The sequence below is a fragment of the Drosophila arizonae genome, chromosome 3, assembly GCF_054131065.1.
Source record: "Drosophila arizonae isolate 15081-1271.41 chromosome 3, UAZ_ARI_1.0, whole genome shotgun sequence".
NCBI classification, from domain to species: Eukaryota; Metazoa; Arthropoda; class Insecta; order Diptera; family Drosophilidae; genus Drosophila; species Drosophila arizonae.
The window spans coordinates 1,098,331-1,118,970 of record NC_142923.1 but is presented as its reverse complement, the minus strand read 5'-3'; the positions used below and the strand labels follow the sequence as shown (position 1 = coordinate 1,118,970).

At 38.2% G+C, this 20,640-nt stretch overlaps 3 protein-coding genes across 4 annotated transcripts; 1 reads left to right on the top strand and 2 right to left on the bottom strand.

The window, feature by feature from the left end:
• The first annotated feature begins 128 nt into the window (after nucleotides 1-128).
• mRpL48 (mitochondrial ribosomal protein L48) lies at nucleotides 129-1,068 on the top strand. The gene is made up of 3 exons (XM_018002554.2): nucleotides 129-294; nucleotides 358-456; nucleotides 516-1,068. Exons 1-3 carry the CDS (start codon nucleotides 283-285, stop codon nucleotides 948-950), a joined length of 546 nt encoding a protein of 181 aa, XP_017858043.1. The 5' UTR covers nucleotides 129-282; the 3' UTR covers nucleotides 951-1,068.
• Nucleotides 961-4,800, bottom strand: frtz (WD repeat-containing and planar cell polarity effector protein fritz). The gene is made up of 7 exons (XM_018002538.2): nucleotides 4,064-4,800; nucleotides 3,535-3,838; nucleotides 2,525-3,475; nucleotides 2,013-2,458; nucleotides 1,549-1,952; nucleotides 1,329-1,488; nucleotides 961-1,270 (listed from the first exon to the last, which is right to left on the bottom strand). Exons 1-7 carry the CDS (start codon nucleotides 4,464-4,466, stop codon nucleotides 1,158-1,160), a joined length of 2,781 nt encoding a protein of 926 aa, XP_017858027.1. The 5' UTR covers nucleotides 4,467-4,800; the 3' UTR covers nucleotides 961-1,157.
• A 1,165-nt stretch (nucleotides 4,801-5,965) lies between these two features.
• Rim2 (replication in mitochondria 2) lies at nucleotides 5,966-17,757 on the bottom strand. Of its 2 annotated transcripts, none has more exons than XM_018002540.2 (7): nucleotides 17,188-17,757; nucleotides 8,670-8,904; nucleotides 8,445-8,515; nucleotides 7,946-8,077; nucleotides 7,557-7,830; nucleotides 7,278-7,495; nucleotides 5,966-6,556 (listed from the first exon to the last, which is right to left on the bottom strand). In XM_018002540.2, exons 1-7 carry the CDS (start codon nucleotides 17,229-17,231, stop codon nucleotides 6,430-6,432), a joined length of 1,101 nt encoding a protein of 366 aa, XP_017858029.1. In that variant the 5' UTR covers nucleotides 17,232-17,757; the 3' UTR covers nucleotides 5,966-6,429. The 2 variants fall into 2 exon arrangements, with proteins under 2 accessions (XP_017858029.1, XP_017858030.1); XM_018002541.2 differs by having other exon boundaries at nucleotides 8,691-8,904.
• Nucleotides 17,758-20,640: the final 2,883 nt, after the last annotated feature.

Sequence of the window (20,640 nt, the reverse complement as noted above, 5' to 3'; positions counted from 1 at the left end):
GATACATCGATTGGTGTGATATTATAACCGATTGCTATCGAATGAAGTATTAGATGTGAAAATTTAAAAGGCTGAATACATTTTGAAGGAATTTAATGTACACAGTACACAGTAAAATCGTTGTTGAGTTGATACTCATACAATTTTGAATGCATGTATTAATAAATCACTCTGTCCTCAATTCGTTATGCTGCTACAACTCAGCGCTTGTCATGCGACCTGATCGTGTATAGCATCGCATGGACAATCAGCTGTTGTGACATAACCTACGTGAATTCCAAAATGCTGCGCCGTGTAAATAACAATAAATAAAATGTAATAAATTTGTATTAAAACTATTATATTTAATTTTTACAGCTATTGCCGAGTACGCGAGTAGCCCTGCAAGTGTCAAAGCCAGTGGTGATTGCGACTAGAAATAATACTTACAGTGTATATGAGCCGGACTACCTCGAGGTTTTTAATGAAATATGAATTTAAATGAACAAATTATTAAATGTAAGCTTTTTTTGCAGTCCCTCAAGCCCAAGTTCCCGCAATACGAAAGCCTCAATGTACAGATAAAGGGCTACGATTACCCACTTCTCGAGAGCTATCAACGATTCCTCCACGGTGTGGCGGAGTACCTCGATTTGGATGTCTCCGACTGCTATGCTTTGCCCCCACAGCAGACGCAGGTGCAACGCCTGCGGCCCAATTCGACGGTCATTGAGTCCGAGTACAAGTTGACCACCTATGAACGCAGCCTACTACTGAGCAACGTGGATGCACCGGTGTATCCACAATTTCTAAGGATTGCACAGGCGGCGCTTCCGGAGGGCGTTCATCTGATGGTGTCGGAGCATACAGATGAGCATGATGAACGACGCTATGTGCCCGATAAGGATCTACTCGATCTCAAGGCGGAGCTGGAGCGCATGGGTGGCGCCACGCCCAATAAGAAAAAATAATCTGCACACATTTGTCATTTGGCAAAAACATTTAAAAACTAGTTTTTATTTTATTGAATAAATCTGTAAAAATTGTAGAAGGGAAACATATTTAAAATAGAAACTTTTCCTATTTAAAGCTTTGCACTAAGTGGACGGCAACGTTTACACATGGAAGACGAATTCTTAACTATTTAAACTAATTAAATTGCACTACGTAAAAAACGCTTAGACAACGCCAAAGTGCACAACTTTGATGGAGGACGAAGAGCTGGACGTCGGTTTGCTGTTGCTGGATGGCTCCTCCTCGCCCCTCCTTCTCGTTGGCGGCTTGCTAACATCTGTAGAAAATTATACGTAAGCAAGATGAAACTATATATATGCCTTGATTTTACTCACTCGTTGTAATGGGATTGAAATCCTTTAAGTACTCATCATTTGGATGACACAGTGGAAGACTATCCGCCAGTTCCTTGCGAGGATTAGTCATGTGTCGCGCTGCAGGGCGTGAATAGCCATTGCGTTTCGGTGGCAACGGCTTCTCTTTACGTGGTATCTCCTAGCGAAAGAAAGCAGAAAGCTTTAACTGGGAGCTATTTAGTGTATGTGTAAGACTTACCGGCACAACAGCCACCTGAATGGTGTCCGAGAACTTGACTTTGTTTTTTTCCACCGGCGTGCTCTTCACATTGGGCGTGTCGCCATTGTGCAGCGGAGTCGCTGCTGCTGCATTTGAGAGTATGGAAGCTGTTGGCTTTTTAAGTAGCAAACGCTTTTGATGCTCCTCATTACCAAGCGCCGGCAACATGGCTGGTATGTTGCCAGAGACAAGCGGATGCTGATAAAACTTGGGCTGATGATATGGCAGAGTCAACTGTGAGCCGGGCTGTGAGACTTGCTGTGTGCCAACTTGTGATGTGAGCTGTGAACTTTGCTGTAGATGCACAGGAGCACTGGCCGGCAACGACAAGGGCAACGGCAGACCCACTGTCTGATCCGGCACATCCTGCGACCAATCTGTGCCTGCAAGAGGGAACCTATCAATATAACAAATTTAGTCTAGGATAAAATTGAGCTGTTTACCATTCAAAGTAGCTTGCTTGGGCGCTGCTTGGCTGCCGCCCTTTGCTGCTGTATTCGCCGTGGGTCCACTCAGCTTTGGCGTCCGCAGTTCCATCAATGCTGGCCGCAGCTCAGGCTTAGGTATATTAATCTTAATCATTTCAGCATTGAAAATCTTTGATTTAAACGAAGGCAAGGGTGGCACATAGTTTTTCAGAGCAGTCGGCTGACTGGGCGTCGTATAGCTCAACTGTGAGCAAACAGAATCCGGACGTAATTCGCTGGCCAAAGTCGAGCTGAAATTGCCCTGATCATCGCCATGAATAATAGCAGCAGCCTGTCCAAAAGCAACCTGAGCAAATTCACTCAAGCTTCCAATGCATTTGGTCAGATTATAAAGGTCCATGAATAGATCGTAATCCGCTATGTCATGGGCTATTTCAAAGGCTTCGCTGAACAGATTCTTACTGTGGACAGAGGGGAACAAATCAGACTAAAATATTTAATATTTTTTATATTCAGCTACGACTCACCGCATCAAAAAAAAGCAAAAGCGACGCTTTAGATCATAAACCTGGTCGCTGAACTCATCCTTTGTATCCTCAGAGAGCGTGTCAGCGAACGTGCTCAAGGCTCTGGCCATTAGATCGCAGCGTGGTCGTCGCTGATCAGATGAGAAGAAAACATAGTTCGCAATCTTGTGCAGCGTGATCAGACACATGGCTCCATAGGTCTCCCAATTGAGAGAGGCAAGCACATTGACCGCTCGCTCTGGCTGTTGCAAGCGCAGATACTTGTCCGCGATTACATCAGCCGTCAATCCTGAATTGTGAATATCGCCACGCATGCCGGCGCCGCCAAAGAAGCGCAGGCAGGCCAACGGACCTTGCTCGTACAGCAAGAGTAGCAGGCAATCCGTTTGCGCATAGTTGTGAGAGAAGTTAGCCAAGTCCGGCTTGCGGCTGAAGGCTATGCTGAGAAGCGTCGGCTGTGCGGCAAAGTAGTGCGAGAGGTCCAGCAGATTAGTCGGCGTTACGCTCTCACTCAGCAGCTGGTTGCCAATGGGCGACAGGGCCAGGTCGAAGCACTGCAGCACAGATCGCTCATTGGACACACAGAGCAAAGCTGAATCGCAATGCCAAGCACATTGCGTTGGCACAATTTCGATTTGCTTAACATATTTGGTTGTCTGCAGCACCAGGTCGTGCAAGCATATATTCCGATCGATGCTGCCCAGGAAGAGCTTCTCCTGATCCGGACTGAAGGCAAAGCAACAGATCTGTGTGCCCATTGCAATTGAGGTAATTGCAGTGCGCTGCATTTTGCCCGTTGCCAATTCATAGGAGCAGATCTCAGCGCTGATCTCACCCTTGCGGGAAACTTTCTGCTCCAATGTGATGATTTGATTCTCTGAGCTGCGCAAAAAGTCCACGCAAAGCGGATCATTCTCCGACCAACAATAGGCCAGCGATTCCAGTTGCAAGCTGCAAAGTAATTTGAATCAATTAGAAAGCAGAATAAATTAAACTGATCTGTTGATTACGCTTTCAGTTTAAATATGTGTATATTGGCACGATCCTGATCCCGAATGGTGGGTCGCCAGGGGTACACTTCGTTCTGCGAGGATTGTGTCCAGACCACAAACAAATCTCTGCTGCCATTTACAGTTAGATGACGTGCTAATTTACGTTCAGATGCGAGGCCCGGTATAATAACATGAAATATACGCGGCTCCATATTCGCGATTTTCTCCGGACCGAGGGGTCGAGCATTGGGTCGCTGCAAATGCACCACTGTCAGCTGGTTGGTATTGTAGGCCAACACGATGTGGGAGCGTGTAAAAAAGGCTGGCAAAACACGGCAAAAAAGAGAGACAAGACAAAGTGCATAAACAAAACATGAGCATTAATTATAAATTACAATAATTGCATGTGGAATGTGCAGCTGCTGTAGCTGCAGTTGCAGCGACTGCGGCTGCTTTTGTTGTTGCGCTGTGAGAAAGTCGTTAAAAATGCAAATTTCTCCAAGCAAAGCACACGCACAACTACAAAACAACTTCACAATTCACTCACCATCGGTGATCAGGTCCCCAGCCAGCTTGCCAACGAGATATTTGTCAAATACCATGCGTAATATATCGCCCGTATAGATATCCACACAGATGTGAGCAATGACTCCATTGTCGAAGAGCAGCAGCACCTGCGCTGCATCCTGCCACTCGGAGTGCGTTAGCTTGTGTGTGTGCAGCAGATCCTCCAATTTTTTTAGATTGTCCTTAAGGCGGCCGCCAGCCTTGCGGCTGTTCTTTAACACCGCCAAGCCATTGCGGCGCTCCGTATAGTCGCGCTTTGACTGCGCCGTTAGCTCCTGCGAGAGCTCGCGTTGGCGCTGATATCGGAAGGCGCCGAAATCGCTGCACTTGATGCGCACTTCGTCGCGCTGCGTTGTCCAGAAGTGCAGCTCGCTGAGCAGCATTGCAGCGCGCTTAAAGCATGGCCTCAATTGTCAACGCAAATGGAAATTAACATTCAAATCTGGGGTGTGGACCACAAATGAGTGTCGACGATTACACGAATCAGGGCAAAACCGAGTTTGAGGCCAAGCGAATGGCACATGCGCAACGTTTTTCAGAGATTTTTAACAGCACTATATTAACTATAACCAAAGTGTCACTTATTTTGCGTGTGCAAATTTCGTAAATAGTTCAAATTTGTATTTTGTTGTTAGCAAAAATACGACGCAAGCAAACGTAAACACTGAAAATTGGAGTTTTAGTGATGCGATCACTTGTTGCTGTTTGACATCGATAGATGTTATCGATGTGCGAAGCAACTAACAGCGACTAACTTTAAAAGTGCTGTTAACAATTAACAGAGGGGATAGTAGATTGCGCATGCGCAGCGTTTTTAAGCGACTTTTAATGTCAATTCATATAATTTGTTTGTAAATAGTTTTGTATCAACCAACAATATTAGCTTTAGTATAAATTCCAAATTTAGTTTCTTTTTTTTTATAGTATTGATCAGTGGTTGCGGTTTTCGCTCGTTGCTGATGGCGCCAAGATTTAAAAATATAATATTTGCAATCATTTGGATCTTAGTTAACTTCAAGATTAGCAGCAGCGCTCAAGATTAGTCGGGGTCTATGCTTTTTAATCTAACTACAAATCAACTTAACATTTATTATAATTTATTGCCCCTGAAGATCGGTGGTCAAACGTGTTACACTATGCGGGATATTTTGCAGACATAGGGTTAGATTAGATTAGGCAAAGCACTTAAACGAATACCCATTTATTAGTTATAAACAATGTTTATTTTAAAACAAAAAATTTTATTTATTGATTTCACCATTCAATTAAGATTGTTATCAAATATTCACAGTACTTTTCTTTCGTTCTTTGCTGGGTTTCTTTTTTTTTAATTTTTAATTAATTAAATACGATTAAAGGCACTATAAAATATATAGTGGCATTATATATGTATATATAATAATCACTAAATAAACAGCAACGTATCGTTAAGTAACTAAATGTAGTAATGAATAACTAAAATATATATCGCATTTGAGAAAACTTAACACAACAAATTACGTATACGCTGCGTGCATACCGATATTTTCCCTTCGTTTCTTTTTGAAATTTGTTTCAATAAGATTAATTTACATATGTGTACATAATTATATATATATATATATACGACGGCAAATTTGCGCGCCTAATGACTGCGATCTCTTGTCATTACTACAAATTGTGCTTACTTAAATCTAAAAACTAGGAAGGCAACGAGATAAACTATATTATAAGCAGTTTGTTACATATGCCTTTATATACACATATAACGTTTCTCACATTCATCTTTTCCTCAACTATAATGTACATGATAAATATATATTTATATATGTGTGTTTATTTTTGTTTGGAAGTATGCTAAAACTCTATATACATGTGAATTTATATATCAAAATATCAATCCTTGTTTTTAGTTATATATTTAATCTTTAACTAATTAGCCTTTTTGAACATGAATAACGCTTGCGAATCCTTTTCAACTCAATTGAAATTTAGTTACTTAATATATTTCTTCCTTTTTTGTTTGTTTGTTTGTTTGTTTTTGGCCTTGCTTTTCAGATATTGTAGAATATATATAATTCGTGCGGTCAACGTTTTGTTTTTGATTTTAAGTCTCTAGAGTTCGTTGCCTTAGCAGCTAATTAACCAAAACCTTTCGGCTCGTTGGTTAAATCGCCTAGAAAAACATAAACAATACCACATTTAAATTACAATTATAGATAAGTTTGCTGCAGTCGCTACCAAATATATATATAGGTTACACATAGATATTTATATGCATATATACATATATGCACAGATTGGGTTTCTTCACTGTTAACTAGTCCCTCCTTCTGTCTGAGTAGGCGTGGCATTAAAGGTGTTTCCTTAAAAATCGTAAAACTCATTCGATTTATTGTTAAAGCGTCGCGTCAAAACGTAAACCACCGCCTCATAAGTGGCCATCATGATCGCCGTGTTGGGTATCTGTCGCACCAGTTGCGTGGCCAAGCCTCTGCAAAATACACAAATTAATTAGATAGTGCAAATATTGAGGGGCTCCGAGTGCGAGCGAACTTTCAATATTTCGTATACATATGCGAATATATAAATATTCTTATATATAGCAGGCGAGTGATAATGAACATAAATCAAGCCGAATTGAAACAAAATGCGTCGCAAAAGATATTTTTAAAAGAATTTTGAATTTTTTGCTAGGTCGACCAGAAATCGTGGGCGATTCGTTATGACAACAAATTAGCAGAAAGCATCGAAAAATTTCATTTGCCTGAACCTACGCTCATATATAAGAACCATATCTATGCGTGGCATGTAAATTATATAAACTTGATTATATTTATGATTTAAGCTAATTACCTGCCGTGAGCTTAGATTTTGAAACCTGATTTTGAATTTAAAGGAAATTATTTTTAAATTAATGTAAATCAATTCAATCTGTATCGTAAAAGGCACGTCAAGTGTTAATTGACATTTTCTTTGTATGTGGCGTATCTACAAACAATATTGGTTCTATACATCTATCTATTGACCTATGTCAAGTGTAATTTTTGAGTTCCATGAAGAGATTAACAATATATAGATGTGTTATTGTGACAATTGTAAAGAAAAATCACCATTTTAAAGAGGGGAATTCTCTGAAAAAATTAACAGGCTATGCCTCTGCTAATCGGGTATTTTTAAAGGAAACGGTAAACAAGCAAGTATAAAACACACACCTATACAGTCCGGCGCGACCCTCCTCCTTCCACACCGTGTGCAGCGTTTGCCAGAAGCTATTGTATTTGTTGCCCTCCTCGCGCAAACGCGTTCGTGCCACCTCATGTGGATAAGCAATGCAGGAGGCAATTGTTTTCGATACAGCGCCAGCCATCATGAACTCGAGGAAATCTCTTGAAGACTTCGTATCCGAATGCCGCTGATTGCGTTGCTCCAACTGTGAGAGGACACGAGATATTTTAGAGAGTTTCAAAAGTGATTTCCAAATAAATATTTACCAGCTTCGACTTGATGAACTCGTAGATGACAAAGTGCACCATCGTCTCGCAGATGCCAAAGTAGCTCGCTGTGATGCCCTTGTAGAAGGCAGCAATGCCGCCCTGTGCATAGACCCGCTCGATGCACTGTCTCACCGTCATTTGCACCTTCGCGTTGTAGTCCAGCTGCAAACGCGTCTTCACAAACCAAATGGGATTCGTTGCCGTCGATGCGACAAATCCAGCGCTTGCAGCGCTCATAATGTGAACCAGGGGCGAATCGCGCTCAACGAAACTAGAAATTGGAAGACCAATCAATTAGAATGATATACTATAGCCAAAAAATATATAAAAGCAATCAAACGCATCATATAGAATGACGAATTTTTTTACAATTGGTTTTCACTTACCCCAAACTGTTGAGCGAGTTCTTTGTCTGTGAATAGGTGGAAAAGTAGATGGCACGCGATGGGGCCACGCCCACCAGGTTGGGTCCAAGACCTTTGAACAGAGCGCGGGGACCTTCGTTTTGTACAATGTATCTAGATAACAATGAAATAAATACGCAATTAGTGTTGTAGAGCGGCAAGAATTAATTCAAAATAGTACATTTTGTAATCCAGTGCTGGACAATATGCCAAGCTGAACTAAAACTAGTTCAATAATGTTCAATTAAGTGGTTCCAGTGCAAAATGACTTGAAAGCTATGCAAGTGACAGAGTTATCGAAAACATGTTCGATATAATTTCGTTGCCAAATTTAGAATTGAAGTTCAACTGGAAAAACAGTTGTGAGTAAAATGGGAAGAGACGAGCACCTTGACTGTGTGCCTACACAATCGATAGCAAATGTGGTTACGGTTCGATAATTTTTCTTTTCAATTTTCCTAAATACTTTCTCTCTACTTACCGGAGACACTGCATGATACTCATGGTTTTTGGGGTAGTCGAGGAGATGCCGCAATGTGATATAGCCATAATCTGTAAAAACAATATCGATTATACTTGCGAGTCTATCGATAACTGGTAATGCAATGGAAATGAAGTACTCGAGCATAAGACGATGGTTAAGATCAGTGGAATGGAGAATGGAGAGAATATGAAAATAATAACAATAATAAGAATTTGGTACTACCCTACGCACACCCCCAATCACCTGTGGCTGTGATCTGTTACGTAATATCGTTGTGCTTAGCTTACGTCGTTGTTCCGGCCGCAACAGCTCAGAGGCGCCGCCATTCGCCGGTCCGCCAACTGGCTCGACAATGCGTGTCGTCGTCGCCGTGGGCTGAAACGCCGTCGAGCTCTGCAGACGCGTTTTGACCACCTCCAAGGGACATGTGACCACAGCACCAACTGTGCCAGCGGATCTGCAAGGAAAACCAAGATAAGCAAAAGATAAGATTAGATATGTAGGAACACTTTGATACTCCAGTCTTCCACACACAAATATGCATATATTTGACCTTGGTGTTTCTATTTATAGAAGGTAATGGAAGTCAATAGAAACTATAAGAAAAGAAACTCAAATAACATATATACTAGAGCTCTCTATTGAATCCTGAAGCTATTTTCAGTCTACGGAATAAAGGTAACGAATGTGCACGTACTTTATTTTTCATATCTAAATATTAAATTATTGTATAGTAGGAAAGCCTAGACTTCTAAGAACTATTTTTTATTTTATTTATAAATTAAAAATATCAATCTTCAGCAAATAGAAATCTTAAATTTTTGGCACGACTGCTAGAAATACAAATACAGCGAAAATAAGTCTAACGGACAACCTCAAGCATACGCAAATATCTGATCCGTTTACTTCTTTGACTATGCAAAATCAATAAATATAAATGTAATAATAAAATTGTAAATATATAGTTTCTCGATCAATTCCAAGTATCTATATTTATATTTCACTTCTTTATAGGCAGTTCTCCCTGTACAATAAGAACTACATATTACGCAAATCGCTGAAATGCGATCAGAACAAACATTAAAACAAATTTTGCCAAATTGAACACAAAGATTATTTTTTCCTTTGTGGCAATATTCTAAATATATCTTATATATCCAATATAATATATATACATACATATATAATTCTTTATATATAACTGTTTACGCATTTCGTTCTTAAAAAGCTTTTGCCATTGTAGTTTGACAGATTTACAGCTACAATACGAAATCGATTTGGGTTGGAATGCACTTTGCAATGCAGTAAAAGTCATCTCATTCGACATCTGTAATATGTATAATAACAAATATTATATAACCATTGATGATATCATCCATGGCATGTAAATTTTTCATTGTGTGAAACACTGAAAATATTAGAATGAAATTATCCTATGATAGAAACCGTTACGTTAGGTCTCTTACCTCACTTTTGCCAATCTTCTGTATATAACTACTGATAAAGAAATCAAAGAAGGGTATTCTTATCTATTTAGTAAATAGTTAGGAAAAACATGCGAAACACGTGAAACAATTAAGTTAAAATGGTTGTATAACTAGCATTATTCATTTCAGATTTCTCATGACAATGAATACGATAAACAAAAGCGATTTTACCCAGTCTACCCCATTTTTGCCTTGTTTGCATTTGTCAGAGAAGTACAGTAAATCGGAGAGAAAGTTTGATCGATGAAAGAACAGAAGGCAGCTATGTCGACAACAACAACGAACAATAAAATGTTAATAAATATATATATATGGTATATATTTCACATCAGATGTCAGGTTCCTAGTCGAAGACTCCCGAGCACAGCACTCCTTTGTTGCATAATAAAGAAAATTCATTGAAGTGATTGATTTCAATTATCTGTAGCATAGTCGAAATCCCCTGATATCTAAGATAGTCGAGGACCTTTACCATACATATATATACTGTGTATATATTAATATATAGAATTAGCTGTCCCATATTATGGACTCTTATCTTATCAAGAGTTCAGTGCATTTAATGCCAATCATGCATCAGATCAGACCCCTCCCAATGGCACCCCTCTGGACTCTATAGGCAGTATAAAAACTAGTAAACAATTTCACAAATCGAGTTGTGATTACAGCAGGGGCGACATGCAAACCGGTTTAGTCCGGCTTTACGTTGACCTGGCTGATAACCCGCCGTGCCTCAACCAAATGAATTGCCAATGCCGAACAAAGCCGCGTGTGCTTATCAGGCATCCAGACCTGGATTTGACTTGACTTATGTTCTACAAATATACACTCTATATGTTTGTGTAGACAATGTGCAAAAGAAATCTGAGCCTGGAATCTGCTAACGACCTGTGACATAATTGAGCACGAGCAACCGATGCAAACTTGTACAACATTGAAACACGCCATATGTTAGGTATTGGGAAGACGTTGCCCGATCGACCTTATGGACAGAGTCGATAGCCGTGTAACGCCCCAGCTGAAGCAACAATAAATAATGAGAGCAATAATTATTATGCAAATTGTATCAACTTATTAACGAGAAATGCGGCAGCAGACGTCTATTGAATTTCACCATTAGCAGGCAGCAACAATAGAGCAGTGGGTGAGAAATTCAATATAAACGGACAGACAACCGGACACACAGATGACAGATGTGCCATTATCTATATAAATACACACATATATTTGTATTTGTATTTATAATAATAAATATAAATAGAAGTCACTTAACTCATCTGTGGAATGCGAGAAAAGAAATCTGTGAATTGTGGCAAAATAACGAGTTGTAATCAAATATGCTTATAGATCTAATGAATGGAACGCAATACTAATAAGCTAATTGGCTCAGATTCTTTATAGTTATTGAATACTATCCTGTTACACTTCATTATGTGTTACGTAACTTTACGTAATATTCGGTTAGAGTTATGGGGACTAGGTAGTATATATATAAATGTAACCCATCTTATATATGCCATGTATCTACTGAATATTACTCAACAGCAAGTTAGCAAAATGTAAGCAGCTGCGCGTCTGTCTAGCTATTTCAAGAACCTAGCAATTCCATCGTCAGCAGACTACGCTGTCGGCTGTCGGGAATTTCAGGGCTGCAAGGAGAACAAAAGAGGGGGAAGCTAGCAGAGTCTACTTATTGCGAGTCTAACCAAAAGACATACAACTATCTCAATACTAATTCACCTATTTACTCATTCATTAACATTAATATTGCTCAGTTATTCAATGATTCAACAGCTGACTAACTCAATTGAATAAAACTGAAAGAGAGAGCTTAGTTAACGCTTTAGCTAGCTTTAGTTCCTGAAGGAACAACTTTAACGCAGCCCTCATCAGTTCTTATTCACTAATGGCAGGATAAGCTGATTTAGTTGATTTTAATTCACCTCTCATAGTGGAAATTACTTTCTCTTATTTTAATTTATGCCCATTTCATTATCTTTATATTATTAGTCTCTTCTAATTCAAGATTCAAATCTCGCAGACAATTTTTATCGCACAGCTCGGCCTGACCTATAAACAAAAACTTTCCACCGATTTCGTAATTTCGCATTAAATTTTTTTGTTATCAAACAAAACATTTTAGCGTGTCTGCAAAGCGAGAGACTTCAAAATTCGGCGATAAGATTTGCCACCAACGGCGCAATAAATGTATATAAACCGTAGAGAAGAAGAAGAATATTTCGGGAGCCAAAGTCGCCCGTGACGCATTGGTATATCAGGTATATAGCTGCTAGAGCATAGCTGTTATCAGAACATGCCCGAAATTCGTGGCTGCCACCTGCAAGGCCCGCTTCACGGGGCTCGCTTGCAAAAAAGAAAGGAAATTTTCGATACTCATCTGGCGCGTGTAGCGTATTATGGCTTCCGAGACGATTCAGTGAAATATTATTTCCCCCTCTTTTCCTTTTCTTTCATGTGATCTGTCGAATGCAGGTCAAGATACGAGGGCTGCATATATATATATGCATATATATATATATATATATATATATATATATATAGTGAATAAGACTGTAGAAACGTTTCTTGAACTTGTTTAGACTTTGATAAAACAAAATCTATTTCAATAGGTCATAAGCATATTCATGCCTCAAATGATTGTTCGCTCAGGAACGATTCAACAGCGCATTAGCACGCGTTGATTTGCTCTAGCATTGAACTTGAAACGGAATCTGCCATGAGAATATATATACCATATATTTATGTATACCAGATATATATAGTATGCCGTTCTACATGGTTCTATCAACATGCCTATATAGCTTCCTGTCTAATTTTGGATGTTTATATGGAAAATGGGATATGTGGTTGGTTTCCCGAACCGACCTTTTTAAATTTATGAAGTTAGTATAGTATATTATAAACCGATTTTCCACATTGATCAAATCTAATTAATGTACTATACTTCCACTTGACTCAGCAGTGTCAGTGTCAGTGTGTAATATCAACAGATTGCTAATCATTATGATAATGATGAAGATAGTACTGATAATTCTATTTAATTAATTTAATTTGATAAAATGTTATCAATATGAAGATTATTATGATAAGAATATTCATATTCTTATAATTTGAATCATTTCAACTTAAATATAATTACAATAGCCATATTCATTCTATCATTGAACATCATTATTGGAATCATAACTAAATTTAAGTGATAAGAGAAATTATTATGATCATAATCTTTATGATTATATTTACAATTAGACCTGTTATAACTATCTTTAGAATTATGGCCATGATAAAAAGTACCTCTATATTGTTCCGCCGTACCTATTTACCACATATTTATTCGCATATTCAGAAACTCACATATTCATGTTTGTTTGTAAATAAAATTCTCTTCTTCTAACGCAAAACACACCTTGAATTTGTTTATCTAAAATGCCAAGTTTATTCATATCAAATGAGATATATATATCTGCATATATATATTCTTTATATATAACAAGCTCTTCCTCATTAGTAATAGATATATAAATATATATGCACACACATAAAGATTTCGGCCTTGACATAATTTTGCGCACATTTTACATTTCTCAGGGTCACAGAAGAAAACCCAAGAAAAAATTTCATTTCAAATTATGTTTGTTCTGTATATAAATAAAAATTTAATTAATTGCTTTAATTAGGGCTGTGAGGTACTAATTATACAATAGAAATTAAATTTCAGCCAACTTCAGTGGCAGTAATATATATATGAGGAAGAGAGAGAGAGTCGAGATATGAGATTACCTCAACATATTGCGTACGTGCGTTAAGGCACGCAAACCAACTTACAGCCAAAATGAAACATTGGTCAAAACAAAGCAACAATATATACATATATATTTGCTCGCCCGATCGAAAACAAAGTTTCGGTACAGAAGAAAATTCCATTTTGAATAGAAAACAATTTGACATGGAAATTTTCCCACATTAGATAGACAAACGTTGCATGTAGCTAGATGAGGTCTATAAATAGCGCTGCCTGATCTATTATAATTTATCTAGTCGTATGCCGACTTTTTCCTATGTCTCTAGCATTTATCCCTAATATTCTCACCTCTGCCTTCCATCCTACATCCTTTAACCCATATCGATATATATATTGTCCACTCTCTCTATCCTCTATCTCTATTTCTATCCAAGTCTATGTCTGCTTGTTATTAGCAATGTTGTTTATTTAGCTGCAATCGCCTTCAACTGAGTCAATGTGCCAGAAAAAGTTTATTTCCCTCCTCACCTGCTTTATAGAGGCGACGGTCGACAGAAAACCAAAACAAATCGAATGCCAGGCCGCATTTGTCGGTGTTTGTTTCTGTGAAAACAAAAGTGGACACTAACAACAAAACATGGGACAAATTTCGAGAGCGACCAACTATAAAAATACCCTGCAATTGTATTCGTTTTGAATGTGTTCTTCAAATAGGGGTATAACAGATTCCTTTTACTCTTATATACATTAAATTAAATAGAGAGACGTTAGGAATCCATGTAAATCATCAACTATTAATGTTATTATGTTATACATACTATATTTGTTAGCTTTGTTATCAATGTATATACCCTTTACCACCTTTAACATAGGTCATAAGATAAATAAAATAAAATTATGGGCGCCAGCCAAATAGACGCAGATAAATATGCAGGCATATCCTACATGCGAATATATAACAAATAAGAAAAGTATAGATATCCACATGTATATTTATATATACAATCTGATAAGCATGTGCAAATTGCAAAATGCAACTTGAGAGCAATTTGCTTGCGGCATATTGGGTACATAGTATATATAGTGTATTCATATATCATCTATAATATATAGTTGCCTGTCACAATTTGTTTTAGTTTATTTATATCGATATCTATGTGTGCAAAGTGTTGTTATTTTGTGACGTGTGTGAACACGAGATTCAGCTTGAAAGATAGAAATACTTGGGAATATATGGATATACATACGCATGTATACATATGTATAGATATGTGTTATATATGCGTATATACTATATAGAAAAACACACATGAGTTAATTTCACTAGCCAGACAACAGTTGTATAATCAGCTCAAGTTGCCTAGAGAGAGAAAGAGAGGCAAAGAGGCAATGTGCAATGTGCAACGTGAGTTTTCTTCTCGTTTCTTTTCTAGCCTCTGCTTAGCTTAAAGCTGTTTACATGGCGAACTTAATAGGCGAGAGCAGACTGTAAATAATTCATATATATACAGTTGGCTGACTGGCTGGCTGCCTGACTGTCTGTCTGACTGCCTGGCCGGCCGGCCGGCATTCTGCAGTCTAGCTTGATCTTGGGCAAGGTGGCTTACAAAGTCACGTTCAATAGCAATAATTTAAGTAACTCAGTTCAAGATTCTGTACAATTGACGTCGACTCAGTTGATGGAATCATTCATAAGCACCTCAATAATTCAATATAGATATGTAAATATATTTAATGAGCAACCAAACTATATTCTTCGTAGCATTACTGAACACGTTCAATAATTCATTTTAATGAACCATTGGAAAAATCTAATTCTGATTTACAGAAATTTCTAGAAACAGCTCTCGTTATTAACCACTCGTTAATAATAATGTTAAACCCAATAAAATAAAGACGTTCTACACAAATATATGTAAATATATTATTAAAGCATTGTGATAAGGAAATTTAAAGAAACTGAAGGTGCTTTAACCGTTTTCTTTATGGTGAATCATCAAGTTATTTACTGTTGCAGCCTGTTGATTCTTGATTCTAGAGTCGACTTTTTCTGTTTGTTTACCCAAAAAGAAAAAGAGACACAAATAAATGATGAATGTATTTAGCAAACGCTAAAAAACTATAACGACTCCGCAGCTAAAAACAAGCCCTCGCCTAATTTATTTACATTTCACGCTCGCAGAGGCTCGACTCGACTCGACTCGGGTCGGCTCGCACAAGTAAACAGAAGCCGCTACCCCCAATCTGACAACAACAAAACACAAATGAAATTGAAGAAGAAGGCAGGACTGAAAACCGGTTGACAAAACATTTGCCAACTGGATCTCACCTGAAAATGAGATGGGTGTGGAGACGAATATGCCTCGCCGTGTGGCGTGTGTTGTAGGGTGTACAATAAAAGCACAAAAATAAATTAAGATGCAGATCTAAAAATAGCAGACCACAATAACAAGCGACAATAACAACGCAATTGTTGCTCGTTATTTGAGTTCCCCTTAGCCAATTGGTTTCCCGTTCAATTAAATTCCATCATCGACATGATTTATATAAAATAAATAATCAAATCGCCTCTTCCTCTATCCATATTATATATAGAGCATTTGCAATGCGCATAATCAGCAGATATATGAAGTTTCGCAAAAAAACAATATTTGTATTGAATTCTTATTGGACTTCAGTCAAATAAATAAAGTTGGAATGACAAACGCTGAAATAAGATGCGGTGCGAGAGAGTAAGAGAGAGAGAGAGAGAGTGCTTTCCTAATCCACACACTGCTTCATTGTTTTTAGTGAAAGATAAGGAACGAGAAAGCTTAGCTATAGTTCTGCTCTTTAATTTTTTAATTGACTAAATTTAATTCACATTAATACAATTCATTAATAGTTTTCTTTCTAGTTGGAATCGCAATTAGATTAGAGTTCTATGTTTTGGGTGAATGGCAAAATTGTGCAATCAAGGCCAGCTTTTCCTTTGCTTTATTCTAAAGCTTTTACTGTAACATTTTTTATCATTTTGTTTTTATTTATTTATTATTTATTATGAATTATTTTTGCGCAACGTGGGCCGTAATGTCGGCTGCTGCTGCTGCCAAAAATAAACTAAACACGTGAACACTGCATGATTTGAACAGATGATTACGATTCACACATACAAATATACATATAAATACACATGTACATATATATGTGGGCATGTGTGTGCGTGTTTGTGTCTGCTTTGGTTTTGTTGTTTGTCAGTTTTGCTTTACTTTGCTTTGCTTTCTATCTGTTTCTTATTTTGTTTTTTTGGCGCCTATGCCAACTTTCGCGACTGCAGCGGGTCAATTTGTCTAATTATTGTTGTTGTTCAACTACTTAAACGCAACTGCGCCGTTGCTGCTTTTGCTTTAAGATTCCAACTAAAACCGGTTTCTAAGTTTTGCCGATAAGACGCAATTGACAATAACAAAAATAACATACAACATATATTAACATCTTTTTGAGCACTTACGCGCCGGCTAGTAAATGTATCAGCGTATCACGATTTTGGGACATAATCGACTTTTGATTTTCCCTTTAAAATAATATCAACGAGCGCTTGTAGCTCGACGGCCTGTGGGGCCCCGGAGCCGGGGAAACGGCTGTGCTCCCGGCAATGGAATCTTTTTTATATTCGCTCTGCGCTTCTTTGTTTTTGTTTTGCACAAGCGGCAATGAAATTTTCGTACTAGAGTTGATTGATGTTGCTGTAGTTGTTTCCTTCGGACGTTCTTATTTTGGCGCTTACAATGGTCGCGGGGGTTATGCAACTACAACAACAACTATTCTCACGATTTTCTTATCAAACACCAAGATATAATATTTGGATAAATATATGAACAAATAGAGCACTTTTAAAACTGAGTTACACTTAAAGGCCTTTTTCTGGCTAAATTATATGTGAAATTCATATAAAAAAGTATATATGTATATACATATATATATATATTTTTTTTTTTTTTTGCTTTGATTTTCGGCGAATTCAGCAATTAACTCGTGTACGTCTATTCCGTTGGTTTTACAAAGTAGAACTGAAGACCTTGGGATGAGTGTTGTTACGATAACATTGTTCTCCATCGATATGAACAGTGCGATAGTTTGATTTTGTGATCGATACCTACATGATGTTTAAAGTGATATGAGTCTTAAGTATCTGGTCACACTTTAGCTATGGAGGCGCCACTTTTGTTTAGATTTAAAAATTTCATTTCTTCACTTGTAATTTTATGTTAATTAACAGTTCTTGAGTCTATGCTTAGCTGTTGCAGTCTGTTAATTAACATGAAAATTTAAATAATTCATCGAATAAAAGCGAATGGGAAAATCAATGCTTACGATGGAAATATTAGATTATAATTACAATTACATTCCAAGCCCAAGCACATGTCTTTCTCTCCTTTCCTCTCTCTCCCACTACTTCTTTCACTCTCTCACTTTGCCTCCACCATCTAAATAATTCTTTTATATATATATAAATAAATATCAAATGGTTTTTGTTTATATTTTATGCATGGCCCTTGTTTTTGACCATATTGTCGTCAAATAAACATGTCCCCAATAGCAAATGAAAATAACTTTAATTGTCAACTGGCAAGTCAAGGTCAACAATTGTGGTATCTGGCTGTGTCCCCAAAGCAGCTGTCGACGCTGTCAATTGCTCTTAAATAATGCGGAAAAATGAACAACAATGTAAAACTGTACTTGTTATATATGTATATATAATATAATTCCTTGATTTATGTTTATTATGGGCATGCGAAATAGAGTTGAGGCTTTTCGTTCACAATACGTAAAGTTCTACGGTTCATTTAATTGAACTACTGAATCAGTTCAGTGAGCGTTGTAATCTGAAATTATTATTCGAAATATGTTATTACTCAACTACCAGTCACAAACTGTTCATATGCTCATCAACTAAATATCAAATTAAATTATTCACAAACAAATGAACTGTGGAATCAACGACTGCAAAATTAAGTACTGAACTGATTCATCAATTTGACCTAAGAAAAAGAGCTAAGCTAGTGTATTCAGCAAATCGAACTAGAAGACTCAACTACAAGCAGCTGAACTTGTGAATCAACTAAAGGATTTGAGGATTCGAACGAGAACTACCTGCTCTAATTCGAATAGATTAAATAATATATTCAATTCGATGCATGTCTGCAACTAGGTTGACCCTGACATTAACATAGCCTGTTTTACCCTTTGAGCCGGCTTTGAACGTGCCGTGCCACGTGCCACTCAATGCACGTTTGACCACACAAGCACTGCATTGGAGTCGATTGAAACAATGGGCAGAAATAGGCGTCGCTCCCTGCTCCTAGGTCTCTCTCACTCTTTCGCACTCACTCGTACCACGTTACGTATGAGTAATCCGGCTGCTGCTGCTGGCACTGGTGCTACTGCTGCCACTGCTGCCACTGCTGGCAAAGCTAATTAAAGGCCAGCGTTGTTTAACTCCATGGCCGACCTTGGTCGCCATTTTGACTTGCCATTTGCCAGTTTGTCAACAGAGGTCAATTGTGGCCCTCGTGGAATGTCCAAATGTGAATGTGTGTCTGTTGTAAAAATTGGCAAAGCATTTAATAAGCAAATACAGCACCATAAATTTCAACCCACTTTTTAGCTATACACTCAACGAAATCGAAGTTATTTACAATTTAAAGCATGACTCGTGAGTGATCTTCATAAAATGTGACGATGTTTACAATGTTTGAGATATATTCTAAGAAAAAAAAAAACTAATCCATATCATATTTGCTTATATTATATCATTATTTTCTTTCAGTGCTAAGAAACTTTAGTTGAAGGACAAAGAGAAGCTCCTAGCGCAAATGCCAAACACCTGATAAAAAATTAGCTGGAACTAGAGCCCCCAACTGCAGAGCCGTGTTGTTTTATATGTTAAGTTCCTACTTTTTATGGGTAAAGTTTCCTTGGAAATGAGCGCATCGAATAACAATTCGCGTATCTGTTATAACACCCATACCAATACACATATACACACACACAAACAGACATCGATCAACACCACGCATGGTGCGAACTGTCAGCAGAAAAATGTGGTGCTGGCACTGGAAAGCGGAACGGGAGTGGGAACGGGTGCGGAGTGTGCTACTAGCTGGCGTCATTTTTCCATTTCTTTTATTTAGCGTGCTGTGGGGCTTGCGTGATTCATGTTGCATGGGCCAGCAGGCTAACTTACTTGCCAACTCCAATGCAACACCCAAAACTTTTGGCGCGTCTATATGTCCGTTTTAATTACTGTAACTGTAACTGTAACTGGCTGGTTGACTATGGCTTGAAATAGTTTTGAATGTCGCCACTTGACGCCAATAAGAATGTCAATTCACGCACACTCACACAAGACTCAGCAGCGACCTTGAAAATAACTCCCCATCCCTGGTTTGTGTGCATGTTCATTTTAAACGGCCAAAAACGGCGATTAAAATGATTTTCGGCTGTCTCACAGCTGTGCGGCATAAACAAAACAAATGAGCATGAGCAAAGTGGAGTAAGAATGAAAGAAACAGAGAGAGAGTGAGAGAGACAGCGGGGGTAGCACTTAATCGAGAGCGCAGGCAGCGGAGAATAAAGTGAGTGAAAGGACCATGAGTCTCTACTCTCACTCTCTCTCCCTATTTCACTCGCCGGCGACACGTGCACGTCGCGATGGCGGCGCTACGTGGCGTATACGTATTGCGCTGACGCCGTGGCCATTTTGGCAAATGTGTTGTGGAAACGCATGCAAAGACGAGCGTTGTTATTGTTGCTATTGCTTTAGCTGCCGCTTGTTGTTGTTGCCAGTGCGGCTTCTGCTACTGCGACTGCTGGCTCTTCTGCTTTAGGGTGTACAGTTGCGCTAAGCAGCGCAGCGTGGCCAGCCCAACAAAAAAAAAAACGGAAAAGGCAAAAACAAAAG